Here is a 14317-nt window from a genome sequence, read left to right as displayed (position 1 = left end):
AGAAAGGCAAAACGGTCAATTAAATGAAAACTTTCTATAGAAATCAAGTTTGTTGTGAGATTATTTTGCTTTCTTCACAAGTAGGTTCAAATCCTTACGAATAATAGCACGGCAGGAGAGCATAACAAAATCATAACTCATCAATAACATATTTAGGTATGAGAACTTGTCGTGTTATCCGAAAGAAATTCGCGTTTCGTACATGGATATGAAAATATCATAAAATTTTGATATCATATCTCGCTATGCCTTTGAAAAGATAATTGAGTTGCTTTCAAAATATCTCATTAAAAGTAAGTTTCTAAGTGAAAATCGTTCGTTATTGATTTTTTATAATATATTCAGTTTGCATTTAGTATTCAATAACTTGAAAATAGGTCTGAATAGGTTATTTTTGTGATTTTTTATTGCCAAATATTGCTTTGTTATTGAATAAAGCTTATTCCATTTTTATTGTAAATATATTCCAATAGTGTATTTATTTTTTTCGCCACCTTAAAAACACTAACTCACGCAACAAAATTTCGGAATCACCGACACAGAAAAATCATTCATTCTGTGCCGAACACGCATCAGTATCGGACGTGTGATCGGTGATCGCTCCGATAGAATATAAAACAAAAGACGTCGAACAAGTGTTGGCATTGTTTGCCTGGTCGAGTGAAATGAATCCGGGTTCAAGGTCGCGCCTTTGTGCAACTGTTTCGCATCGTGACTACCAGCTGGTGCGTAAGTCGATTTGGCTGCTGGCTGAATTGTGCTACAGCAGTGGACGAGACACAAAAGAGGAAACAGAAGAAGCCATCAGTTGACAGTGAGTTGTATCGCTGTGTGGAGTGATCTCACACCTGGCTCGATGCTGGTGGCTGTTTGGTGCTGCTGTTTTGGTGCTGCTGGCTGTAACGGCTGCAACCTCGAACGATCGGACAACCAACCTTACTGGAAGGGAGAAGTAAAAAGGTACGTGCTCTTGTCGGCGCTAATGCGCTAGACTTAGCGGGATGGATGTAGATCCCTCGCCTCCCGCGCCACCATCCCCGAACCCCTCTGACCCTGACCCTTCTGTTACCCCCTCCCCTGTTCATTCTTCAGTCCCCCCTCGCCCCAGGCTTTACCCAGACGGAGCCCAGGGCAGCTATACTGTCTATTTTCGGCCAAAGGCGGGACCGAAATCGAAACAGTTGAACCTCTTGCAGATTTCTAAAGACCTAACGAAGGAGTACAAGGGCGTGACCGAAATTTCCAAGGTCCGGCCTAACAAGCTCCGTGTCGTGGTCAATAACCTGAAAGAGGCCAACGATATAGCTTGCTCTGAGCTCTTCACACGCGAGTATCGCGTTTACATACCCGCACGAGACGTGGAGATCGACGGTGTCGTAACCGATTCGAGTCTGTCCGTCGAGTGTATACTGAAAAGTGCCAAAGGGTGCTTTAAGAACAAACCTGTCCCGATGTAAAGGTGCTCGACTGCAAGCAATTGCGGTCAGCATCGATCATCGGTGGCAAAACAGTATACACTCCGTCAGACTCGTTTCGAGTTACGTTCGCCGGGTCAGCGCTACCAAGCCACGTCTCGATCTACCGGGTTCGTCTCCCTGTGCGATTATATGTGCCTCGCGTCATGAACTGCCTGAATTGTAAGCAGTTAGGCCACACCGCCGCCTACTGCTGCAATAAGGCACGTTGTGGCAAGTGTGGGGAGAATCATGCGGATGATTCCTGCAGTAAAAATGCTGAAAAATGCATTCACTGTGGGGAGAGTCAGTATGAGCTCTCGACATGTGCGGTGTACATGCAGCGCAGGGATAAAATAAAGAGGTCTCTCAAAGAGCGTTCGAAGCGTTCTTACGCTGAGATGCTGAAGAAGACCGTTACCACTTCTCCCATTACATCATACCCTTATGATCTGTTGTCCTCTGATGAAACCGATTCTGACGATTCACCAGCGGGAACATCTTACGCCAATCCTGGGGAGTCTAGAAAGAGGAAAAATATTTCCTCTCCTAAACTTCCCAGAAAAGGTCCTAAGATTTCTCAAAGTGAAATGAAAGTTACAAGCAAACCAAACAGTGCTGCGGAAAAACCGAAGCAAACTCCTCCTGGGCTTGCAAATTTAAAGTCCCAGAAGGAGTTCCCAGCACTGCCAGGAACATCTAAAACCCCAGTTGTTCCTTTTGCACATCCAGTTGATGAAACAAACTCTGGATTAGTGAAATTTTCTGACATTGTGGACTGGATTTTTGAAAATTTCAATGTACCCGATCCAATTAAAATTTTTCTTACAGCATTCCTCCCAACAGTTAGATCATTTTTGAAGCAGTTGACTGCCCAATGGCCCCTCCTTGCAGCGATTGTATCCTTCGATGCCTAATTCAACCGCGTATATGAAGGATTCTATCTCTGTCTTACAGTGGAATTGTAGAAGTATTTTACCAAAAATTGATTCGTTTAAAGTTTTGATAAATAAAAACAAATGCGATGCATTTTCCCTTTGTGAAACTTGGCTTACTTCAAATATTGATCTCAACTTCCATGATTTTAATATTATTCGCCTTGATCGAGACACCCCATATGGAGGAGTACTTTTACGGATTAAAAAGTGCTATTCTTTCTATCGTATTAACCTCCCCTCGATTCCAGGCATCGAAGTTGTCGCATGTCAAATGACAATACAAGGTAAAGAGCTTTGTATTGCCTCAATATATATTCCTCCCAGAGCACAGGTTGGGCAACGGATGCTCTTTGATTTAACAGAACTTCTTCCCTCGCAACGTTTGATTTTGGGAGACTTCAACTCTCATGGCGTGGCTTGGGGTTCTCCTTACAATGATAACCGCTCCTCTTTAATCTATAACCTTTGCGATGACTTCGACATGACTATTTTAAACAACGGCGAAATGACACGTATCCCGAAACCTCCAGCGCGTCCAAGCGCTTTGGATCTATCCTTATGTTCGACGTCGCTACGGTTGGATTGCACATGGAAGGTAATCCTCGATCCTCACGGTACCGACCATTTGCCTATTCTTATTTCAATTAATAACGGGTCAACTCGCATGCGACCAGTTGACATTCCGTATGACCTCACACGGAATGTCGATTGGAAGTTATACGAGGAAATGATTTCAAAAGCGGTCGATTCGATTCAACATCATCCACCACATGAAGAATACAACCTCCTCGCGGGCTTGATTCTCGACGCCGCGTTGCAAGCCCAAACGAAGAAATATCCCGGCGTAACGATCAAAGAACGGCCTCCCACTCCGTGGTGGGACCAAGAGTGCTCCGATGTGTACACGCAAAGATCCGACGCGTTTTTGGCCTACCAGAAGGGAGGTAAACCTGGCGACTATTTACGGTATTCGGAGCTTGATACCAAGCTTAAAAGCTTGGCTAAAGCAAAGAAACGCGGATATTAGCGTCGGTTCGTGAACGAGACGTTGAGGGAGACATCGATGAGCTCTCTTTGGAACACAGCCCGAATAATGCGGAATCGCGTAACGGTCAACGAAAGCGAGGAGTCTTCAAGTAGGTGGATATTTGATTTTGCCAGGAAAGTATGTCCGGACTCTGTTCCTGAGCAAAATATTGTTCGTGATGCGTCTCCGGGCCACGACGCGATAGAATCACCTTCTACGATGGCAGAATTTTCAGTTGCCCTCCTGTCCTGTAACAATAACGCGCCTGGGTTAGATAGAATCAAATTCAACTTGTTGAAGAATCTACCCGGCAATGCAAAGAGGCGCTTGTTGAACTTGTTCAATAAGTTCCTGGAGCAAAACATTGTACCGCAGGATTGGAGGCAAGTGAAGGTGATCGCCATCCAAAAACCAGGGAAACCAGCTTCTGATCACAACTCTTATAGGCCGATTGCAATGCTATCCTGTATCCGGAAATTGATGGAAAAAATGATACTCCGTCATTTAGACCATTGGGTCGAATCAAATGGCCTACTATCGGATACTTAATTTGGCTTCCGCCGTGCCAAAGGGACGAATGATTGTCTTGCGCTGCTTTCAACAGATATTCAGCTGGCGTATGCTCGCAAAGAACAAATGGCGTCTGCGTTCTTGGACATTAAGGGGGCTTTTGATTCCGTTTCTATTGACATCCTTTCGGGTAAACTTCACCGACAAGGATTTTCTCCAATTTAGAACAATTTTTTGCACAATTTGTTGTCCGAAAAGCACATGCATTTTACGCACGGCGATTTGGCAACTTTTCGCATTAGCTACATGGGTCTTCCCCAGGGCTCATGTTTAAGCCCCCTTCTTTACAACTTCTATGTAAATGACATCGACGAATGTCTGGCAAATTCATGCACGATAAGACAACTTGCAGACGACAGTGTAATCTCTGTTACAGGAGCCAAAGCTGCCGATTTGCAAGGACCATTGTAAGATACCTTGGACAATTTGTCTGCTTGGGCTTTACAGCTAGGTATCGAATTCTCTCCGGAGAAGACTGAGATAGTAGTTTTTTCTAGGAAGCATGAACCTGCTCGGCTTCAAACACAATTAATGGGTAAAACGATTTCTCAGGTTTTGGTACACAAATATCTTGGTATCTGGTTCGACTCTAAAGGCACCTGGGGTTGTCACGTGAGGTATCTGATGAAAAATGTCAACAAAGAGAGAATTTTCTTCGTACAATAACCGGACAATGGTGGGGAGCCCACCCAGGAGACCTTATAAGGCTTTACCAAACAACGATACTGTCTGTTATTGAGTACGGGTGTTTCTGCTTCCGCTCCGCAGCAAACACACATTTGATCAAACTGGAGCGAATACAATACCGTTGTTTACGTATCGCCTTGGGTTGCATGCAATCGACCCATACGATGAGTTTGGAGGTCTTAGCTGGAGTACTATCATTGAAAAACCGCTTCTGAAAATTTTCTATAGAAATCAAGTTTGTTGTGAGATTATTTTGCTTTCTTCACAAGTAGGTTCAAATCCTTACGAATAATAGCACGGCAGGAGAGCATAACAAAATCATAACTCATCAATAACATATTTAGGTATGAGAACTTGTCGTGTTATTCGAAAGAAATTCGCGTTTCGTACATGGATATGAAAATATCATAAAATTTTGATATCATATCTCGCTATGCCTTTAAAAAGATATTTGAGTTGCTTTCAAAATATCTCATTAAAAGTAAGTTTCTAAGTGAAAATCGTTCGTTATTGATTTTTTATAATATATTCAGTTTGCATTTAGTATTAAATAACTTGAAAATAGGTCTGAATCGGTTATTTTTGTGATTTTTTATTGCCAAATATTGCTTTGTTATTGAATAAAGCTTATTCCATTTTTATTGTAAATATATTTCAATAGTGTATTTATTTTTTTCGCCACCTTAAAAACACTAACTCACGCAACAAAATTTCGGAATCACCGACACAGAAAAATCATTCATTCTGTGCCGAACACGCATCAGTATCGGACGTGTGATCGGTGATCGCTCCGATAGAATATAAAACAAAAGACGTCGAACAAGTGTTGGCATTGTTTGCCTGGTCGAGTGAAATAAATCCGGGTTCAAGGTCGCGCCTTTGTGCAACTGTTTCGCATCGTGACTACCAGCTGGTGCGTAAGTCGATTTGGCTGCTGGCTGAATTGTGCTACAGCAGTGGACGAGACACAAAAGAGGAAACAGAAGAAGCCATCAGTTGACAGTGAGTTGTATCGCTGTGTGGAGTGATCTCACACCTGGCTCGATGCTGGTGGCTGTTTGGTGCTGCTGTTTTGGTGCTGCTGGCTGTAACGGCTGCAACCTCGAACGATCGGACAACCAACCTTACTGGAAGGGAGAAGTAAAAAGGTACGTGCTCTTGTCGGCGCTAATGCGCTAGACTTAGCGGGATGGATGTAGATCCCTCGCCTCCCGCGCCACCATCCCCGAACCCCTCTGACCCTGACCCTTCTGTTACCCCCTCCCCTGTTCATTCTTCAGTCCCCCCTCGCCCCAGGCTTTACCCAGACGGAGCCCAGGGCAGCTATACTGTCTATTTTCGGCCAAAGGCGGGACCGAAATCGAAACAGTTGAACCTCTTGTAGATTTCTAAAGACCTAACGAAGGAGTACAAGGGCGTGACCGAAATTTCCAAGGTCCGGCCTAACAAGCTCCGTGTCGTGGTCAATAACCTGAAAGAGGCCAACGATATAGCTTGCTCTGAGCTCTTCACACGCGAGTATCGCGTTTACATACCCGCACGAGACGTGGAGATCGACGGTGTCGTAACCGATTCGAGTCTGTCCGTCGAGTGTATACTGAAAAGTGCCAAAGGGTGCTTTAAGAACAAACCTGTCCCGATGTAAAGGTGCTCGACTGCAAGCAATTGCGGTCAGCATCGATCATCGGTGGCAAAACAGTATACACTCCGTCAGACTCGTTTCGAGTTACGTTCGCCGGGTCAGCGCTACCAAGCCACGTCTCGATCTACCGGGTTCGTCTCCCTGTGCGATTATATGTGCCTCGCGTCATGAACTGCCTGAATTGTAAGCAGTTAGGCCACACCGCCGCCTACTGCTGCAATAAGGCACGTTGTGGCAAGTGTGGGGAGAATCATGCGGATGATTCCTGCAGTAAAAATGCTGAAAAATGCATTCACTGTGGGGAGAGTCAGTATGAGCTCTCGACATGTGCGGTGTACATGCAGCGCAGGGATAAAATAAAGAGGTCTCTCAAAGAGCGTTCGAAGCGTTCTTACGCTGAGATGCTGAAGAAGACCGTTACCACTTCTCCCATTACATCATACCCTTATGATCTGTTGTCCTCTGATGAAACCGATTCTGACGATTCACCAGCGGGAACATCTTACGCCAATCCTGGGGAGTCTAGAAAGAGGAAAAATATTTCCTCTCCTAAACTTCCCAGAAAAGGTCCTAAGATTTCTCAAAGTGAAATGAAAGTTACAAGCAAACCAAACAGTGCTGCGGAAAAACCGAAGCAAACTCCTCCTGGGCTTGCAAATTTAAAGTCCCAGAAGGAGTTCCCAGCACTGCCAGGAACATCTAAAACCTCAGTTGTTCCTTTTGCACATCCAGTTGATGAAACAAACTCTGGATTAGTGAAATTTTCTGACATTGTGGACTGGATTTTTGAAAATTTCAATGTACCCGATCCAATTAAAATTTTTCTTACAGCATTCCTCCCAACAGTTAGATCATTTTTGAAGCAGTTGACTGCCCAATGGCCCCTCCTTGCAGCGATTGTATCCTTCGATGCCTAATTCAACCGCGTATATGAAGAATTCTATCTCTGTCTTACAGTGGAATTGTAGAAGTATTTTACCAAAAATTGATTCGTTTAAAGTTTTGATAAATAAAAACAAATGCGATGCATTTTCCCTTTGTGAAACTTGGCTTACTTCAAATATTGATCTCAACTTCCATGATTTTATTATTATTCGCCTTGATCGAGACACCCCATATGGAGGAGTACTTTTACGGATTAAAAAGTGCTATTCTTTCTATCGTATTAACCTCCCCTCGATTCCAGGCATCGAAGTTGTCGCATGTCAAATGACAATACAAGGTAAAGAGCTTTGTATTGCCTCAATATATATTCCTCCCAGAGCACAGGTTGGGCAACGGATGCTCTTTGATTTAACAGAACTTCTTCCCTCGCAACGTTTGATTTTGGGAGACTTCAACTCTCATGGCGTGGCTTGGGGTTCTCCTTACAATGATAACCGCTCCTCTTTAATCTATAACCTTTGCGATGACTTCGACATGACTATTTTAAACAACGGCGAAATGACACGTATCCCGAAACCTCCAGCGCGTCCAAGCGCTTTGGATCTATCCTTATGTTCGACGTCGCTACGGTTGGATTGCACATGGAAGATAATCCTCGATCCTCACGGTACCGACCATTTGCCTATTCTTATTTCAATTAATAACGGGTCAACTCGCATGCGACCAGTTGACATTCCGTATGACCTCACACGGAATGTCGATTGGAAGTTATACGAGGAAATGATTTCAAAAGCGGTCGATTCGATTCAACATCATCCACCACTCGAAGAATACAACCTCCTCGCGGGCTTGATTCTCGACGCCGCGTTGCAAGCCCAAACGAAGAAATATCCCGGCGTAACGATCAAAGAACGGCCTCCCACTCCGTGGTGGGACCAAGAGTGCTCCGATGTGTACACGCAAAGATCCGACGCGTTTTTGGCCTACCAGAAGGGAGGTATACCTGGCGACTATTTACGGTATTCGGAGCTTGATACCAAGCTTAAAAGCTTGGCTAAAGCAAAGAAACGCGGATATTAGCGTCGGTTCGTGAACGAGACGTTGAGGGAGACATCGATGAGCTCTCTTTGGAACACAGCCCGAATAATGCGGAATCGCGTAACGGTCAACGAAAGCGAGGAGTCTTCAAGTAGGTGGATATTTGATTTTGCCAGGAAAGTATGTCCGGACTCTGTTCCTGAGCAAAATATTGTTCGTGATGCGTCTCCGGGCCACGACGCGATAGAATCACCTTCTACGATGGCAGAATTTTCAGTTGCCCTCCTGTCCTGTAACAATAACGCGCCTGGGTTAGATAGAATCAAATTCAACTTGTTGAAGAATCTACCCGGCAATGCAAAGAGGCGCTTGTTGAACTTGTTCAATAAGTTCCTGGAGCAAAACATTGTACCGCAGGATTGGAGGCAAGTGAAGGTGATCGCCATCCAAAAACCAGGGAAACCAGCTTCTGATCACAACTCTTATAGGCCGATTGCAATGCTATCCTGTATCCGGAAATTGATGGAAAAAATGATACTCCGTCATTTAGACCATTGGGTCGAATCAAATGGCCTACTATCGGATACTTAATTTGGCTTCCGCCGTGCCAAAGGGACGAATGATTGTCTTGCGCTGCTTTCAACAGATATTCAGCTGGCGTATGCTCGCAAAGAACAAATGGCGTCTGCGTTCTTGGACATTAAGGGGGCTTTTGATTCCGTTTCTATTGACATCCTTTCGGGTAAACTTCACCGACAAGGATTTTCTCCAATTTAGAACAATTTTTTGCACAATTTGTTGTCCGAAAAGCACATGCATTTTACGCACGGCGATTTGGCAACTTTTCGCATTAGCTACATGGGTCTTCCCCAGGGCTCATGTTTAAGCCCCCTTCTTTACAACTTCTATGTAAATGACATCGACGAATGTCTGGCAAATTCATGCACGATAAGACAACTTGCAGACGACAGTGTAATCTCTGTTACAGGAGCCAAAGCTGCCGATTTGCAAGGACCATTGTAAGATACCTTGGACAATTTGTCTGCTTGGGCTTTACAGCTAGGTATCGAATTCTCTCCGGAGAAGACTGAGATAGTAGTTTTTTCTAGGAAGCATGAACCTGCTCGGCTTCAAACACAATTAATGGGTAAAACGATTTCTCAGGTTTTGGTACACAAATATCTTGGTATCTGGTTCGACTCTAAAGGCACCTGGGGTTGTCACGTGAGGTATCTGATGAAAAAATGTCAACAAAGAGAGAATTTTCTTCGTACAATAACCGGACAATGGTGGGGAGCCCACCCAGGAGACCTTATAAGGCTTTACCAAACAACGATACTGTCTGTTATTGAGTACGGGTGTTTCTGCTTCCGCTCCGCAGCAAACACACATTTGATCAAACTAGAGCGAATACAATATCGTTGTTTACGTATCGCCTTGGGTTGCATGCAATCGACCCATACGATGAGTTTGGAGGTCTTAGCTGGAGTACTATCATTGAAAAACCGCTTCTGGAGCCTGTCTTCTCGTATTCTTATCAAATGTGAGGTCTTGAACCGTCCCGTGATTGAAAATTTTGAAAGGTTAATCGAACTTAATTCTCAAACCCGTTTTATGTCATTGTATTTCCATTACATGTCCCAAAATATTAACCCTTCTTCGAATATTCCAAATCGTGTCGACTTATCAAATACTTCTGATTCTACTGTGTATTTCGATACATCCATGATAGAAGAAACTCGTGGAATCGCGGATCATTTACGCGTGCAGCAGATCCCCAAAATTTTTTCCAATAAATATTGAAACATCAACTGCAACAATATGTTCTACACTGACGGATCACTTCTTGATGGGTCCACTGGCTTCGGTATTTTCAATAACAATTTAACCGTCTCCCATAAGCTCGATAGTCCTGCTTCTGTTTACGTCGCAGAATTGGCTGCAATTAAGTACACCCTAGGGATTATCGAAAAAATGCCCACGGACCATTATTTCATCTTTACGGACAGTCTCAGTTCCATTGAGGCTCTCCGATCGATGAAAGATGTTAAGCACTCTCCGTATTTCCTGGGGAAAATACGGGAACATCTGAGTGCTTTATCCGAAAAATCGTTTCAGATTACCTTAGCGTGGGTCCCTTCTCACTGCTCGATACCGGGCAATGAGAAAGCGGACTCTTTGGCTAAGGTGGGCGCAACAAACGGTGATATTTATGAAAGACCAATTGCTTTTAATGAATTTTTCGCACTTGTTCGTCAGAATACGATCATCAGTTGACAAAATGCTTGGACCAGAGGGGAATTGGGAAGGTGGTTACATTACATAATCCCCAAAGTATCGACGAACCTGTGGTTCAAGGGGTTGGATGTAGGTCGGGATTTCATTTGCGTGATGTCCCGGCTTATGTCCAATCACTATAGATTTGACGCGCATCTCCGTCGTGTTGGGCTCGGGGAAAGTGGTATCTGTGCCTGTGGTGAGGGTTATCACGACATAGAGCATGAGGTTTGGTCATGACCTGTACACCGTGACGCCAGGTCTAAATTAATAGCTTCCCTGCAGGCCGAAGGTAGGCAGCCGGCTGTTCCTGTTCGTGATGTCTTGGCGAGCCGTGACCTATCCTACATGTCCCTTATATACGTTTTCCTGAAATCCATCCACGCCCCAGTTTAATCCTATTCCCTTCCGCCTACATCCATCCAAACGACAAGAACACGTTAAGACCCCGGATCCGGAAACAGCAACTAGACCCGCACGATACTCTCAGGTCCCGAGGGAGACAACCCAATATGCCAGTCCATAATATCTTGGCCCAGCAGCGGAACATATTCAATACGCTGCTTACCTATGGCGATGGAAAACCATCAAACAACAAATCAGTGCTTTTAATGCAAAACATTCTGGCTTTAAGTTAGATTTAGTTTCAGCTCGTAGTCGGCAGCGAGGATAAAAAATTTGCTTTTAGCTATTAAGATACTTTAGAAAGTAAGCTACCAGATATAATTGGCGCCGTTCAACATTAAATTGTATTTGTGCAGTGTCAAATAAATTATAGATGAAGAAAAAAAAGACACAGAAAAATTTCAGTTATTTTTCCGTTCCTCTTTGAAAGAGTGTGTCTACATATCGTAATGACGCAACATAACATCATTAAACAACGCAATCAGTGCGCAAATAATGAAAATTAACCAAAACTGCAAGTGTATTTATTATTTTCTCCATGAATTGTATGCCATTCGGTCCTTTGGAGCACTTTGATACCTTCGGTTTTGCCAGTGATTGCTATACTTTTCAAGGAGAAAGGCAAAACGGTCAATTAAATGAAAATTCTCTATAGAAATCAAGTTTGTTGTGAGATTATTCTGCTTTCTTCACAAGTAGGTTCAAATCCTTACGAATAATAGCACGGCAGGAGAGCATAACAAAATCATAACTCATCAATAACATATTTAGATATGAGAACTTGTCGTGTTATTCGAAAGAAATTCGCGTTTCGTACATGGATATGAAAATATCATAAAATTTTGATATCATATCTCGCTATGCCTTTAAAAAGATATTTGAGTTGCTTTTAAAATGTCTCATTAAAAGTAAGTTTCTAAGTGAAAATTGTTTGTTATTGATTTTTTATAATATATGGGGTGTATGGTGTATTTCCAATATCTGGTTGTGATATTATGCTGACATTTTCTCCTGCTCGGGAAACCCTTATTGCGAAAGTAAATAAATCACAACAATTCTGAATACACATTTGTAATAGTGTTGAGAAATCACCACTTGTAAATTGCTTCACAAAATTATTTACCAATAGTTGATCAAAAATACTATCAAACCACACTTCCATAAAAAATAAGGGAGTCATTGTCATTCGACGAAACTTCGTGCAATTGCTGACAATTTGTTATTATCTTCATTACTTTCTTTCTCATGTGCCAACCACCGATTCATAAGAAAGAGTTTATTTAGTACCTCCATTAACCCCGTCTTAACCGTACTTGATAGTAAGAAAACTCACTAAGTTTTTCTGTTGTCTCTTTTTTTCTCACAATTACTCTCAAACAGGATATCCAAGACTTTCAGTTTTAGTAACAAAGGACATGGACTCTATTTGGTAACCCCCACCGAAATTCAAAAATTTACCGTATGTCAAGAATTTTGGTAAGTACTCATATATATATATATATATATATATATATATATATATATATATATATATATATATATATATATATATATATATATATATATATATATATATATATATATATATATATATATATATATATATATATATATATATATATATATATATATATATATATATATATATATATATATATATTTAAATAATGGACCCAGGTTCAACTTTCGGTAGACTACCGGTTGCCCTCCGGATCCAGAAATACCGTAGAAGAGGACAACTGAAAATTATTTTGGCTATAACTCTGGTATAAGTTATTAGATCTTGGTTTTTCTTTGACATTATGGTATATTTTCGCATGTGATAGGTTCGAAAAAAAACCTAAATTAATCCACCTAGCGGTCAGACCCAGCCTTTCTCATTTAAACTTATTATTTGTAAAAATAGATTTACATGAACGCTGCAATCCAATAAAGGAATATTCACTCTTTGGGTACTAAAATATTGATGTTGTAACTAAAGTATAAAATTTGAAATTTGAATTAAATTCAATCATCAGCAATATCAGAAACGTTTAAATTGAACGATAACATATTTAAATTATGTTGAGGTCACATATATTGATCAAAGCAGGTATAGTTTTGAATAGTCTCTTAATTTCTTTACTTTTCATAACTTCTGAACCACATATCAAATTGTTATGAAGTATGTTATTTGTAAGTTCGACAGATGACTCGTTCGTATGACACAAGTTATGTTCCAATAAGTCATGTAATCTTTGAGATAATAGACTTTCGTTGTTTTATTAACAATTTAATACATAACGGTTGCTTAAGTTCGATTATAACCAAATGAAAAGGGAACGTATAAAGCAGCCAAACTTTGAAACCACGTGTTCAATCATAATTCATCAGTAAACCCTTAACTAGCCCGTTCATCTGATATCAATATTGTTCAAATCGGTTGTGTAGTTTCTAAGATAATGAAGTTTCGTGATTTTCACATTTCGATACATTACAGACGAAGTTACAATCCGATTACAGCAAAATGTAATAGGGTGTTATGAGGCAGCGAGACCTTTCATTTGATACTAATTCTGTGGGAATCGGGTCAACCATCTCTGAGAAAAGTGAGTGAGTCCAGGTAGTCTTCGGAATATGTTTCTTTCAATAGCTAGATTTCACATTTTTAAACATAACAGGCAAAGTAATAATCCGTTTGCAAAAAATAATCATTAGGGTCTTATGGGGCAACAAGACCTTCCATATGACACTGATTTTATGCAAATCTGTCCAGCCATCTCTGAGAAACATGAGTGAGATTGTATAGTATCCAGAACACGTTTCTTTCCATAACTTCTGAACCACAAAATTCAAAAGTTAAGGGTTTTTAGGTAGCCCGTTCATTTGAAACCAATTTTGTTCAAATCGGTTGTGCAGTTTCTGAGATATTGATGTTTCGTGATTTTTACATTTTGATACATAACCTCTAAACTAGAAATCTGATTACAATAAAATTCAATAGGATCTTATAGGGCAACTAGACCTTTCATTTGCAATTAATTTCATTGAAATCGGTTCAGCCATCGCTGAGAAAATCCGATTACAATGACATTCAATAGCAACCTATGGCGCAAGTAGACCTCTCATTTGCAATTAATTTCATGAAAATCGGTCCAGCCATCTCTGAGAAAAGTGAGTGAGAAAAAAAAGTTGCACATACATACACACACACACACACACATACACACATACATACATACATACAGAAAATGCTCAGTTCGTCGAAAGGGGTCGAGTGGTATATGTCACTCGGCCATTGGGACCACTTTTATACCTTTGGTTTTTCCAGTGATTGCTATACCTTTCTAGGAAAATGGCAAAAACACGGAAAATACTATATATATATATATATATATATATATATATATATATA

The 14317-nt window shown here is 41.4% G+C and overlaps 1 protein-coding gene across 8 annotated transcripts in view; it reads left to right on the top strand.

The window, feature by feature from the left end:
* LOC129718457 (syntaxin-binding protein 5) overlaps positions 1–14317 on the top strand; it is a 1078665-nt gene that overhangs the window by 791016 nt on the left and 273332 nt on the right. For all 8 annotated transcript variants that reach the window (XM_055669251.1, XM_055669249.1, XM_055669252.1 and 5 more), the window contains one exon: positions 12304–12399. In XM_055669251.1, coding sequence (XP_055525226.1) covers positions 12304–12399 — 96 coding nt within the window. The remainder of the gene's footprint in view (positions 1–12303; positions 12400–14317) is intronic.

This window comes from Wyeomyia smithii, chromosome 1, assembly GCF_029784165.1.
Source record: "Wyeomyia smithii strain HCP4-BCI-WySm-NY-G18 chromosome 1, ASM2978416v1, whole genome shotgun sequence".
NCBI classification, from domain to species: Eukaryota; Metazoa; Arthropoda; class Insecta; order Diptera; family Culicidae; genus Wyeomyia; species Wyeomyia smithii.
The sequence above is the reverse complement of the archived record's forward strand: the minus strand, read 5'-3'. Positions and strand labels throughout refer to the sequence as shown.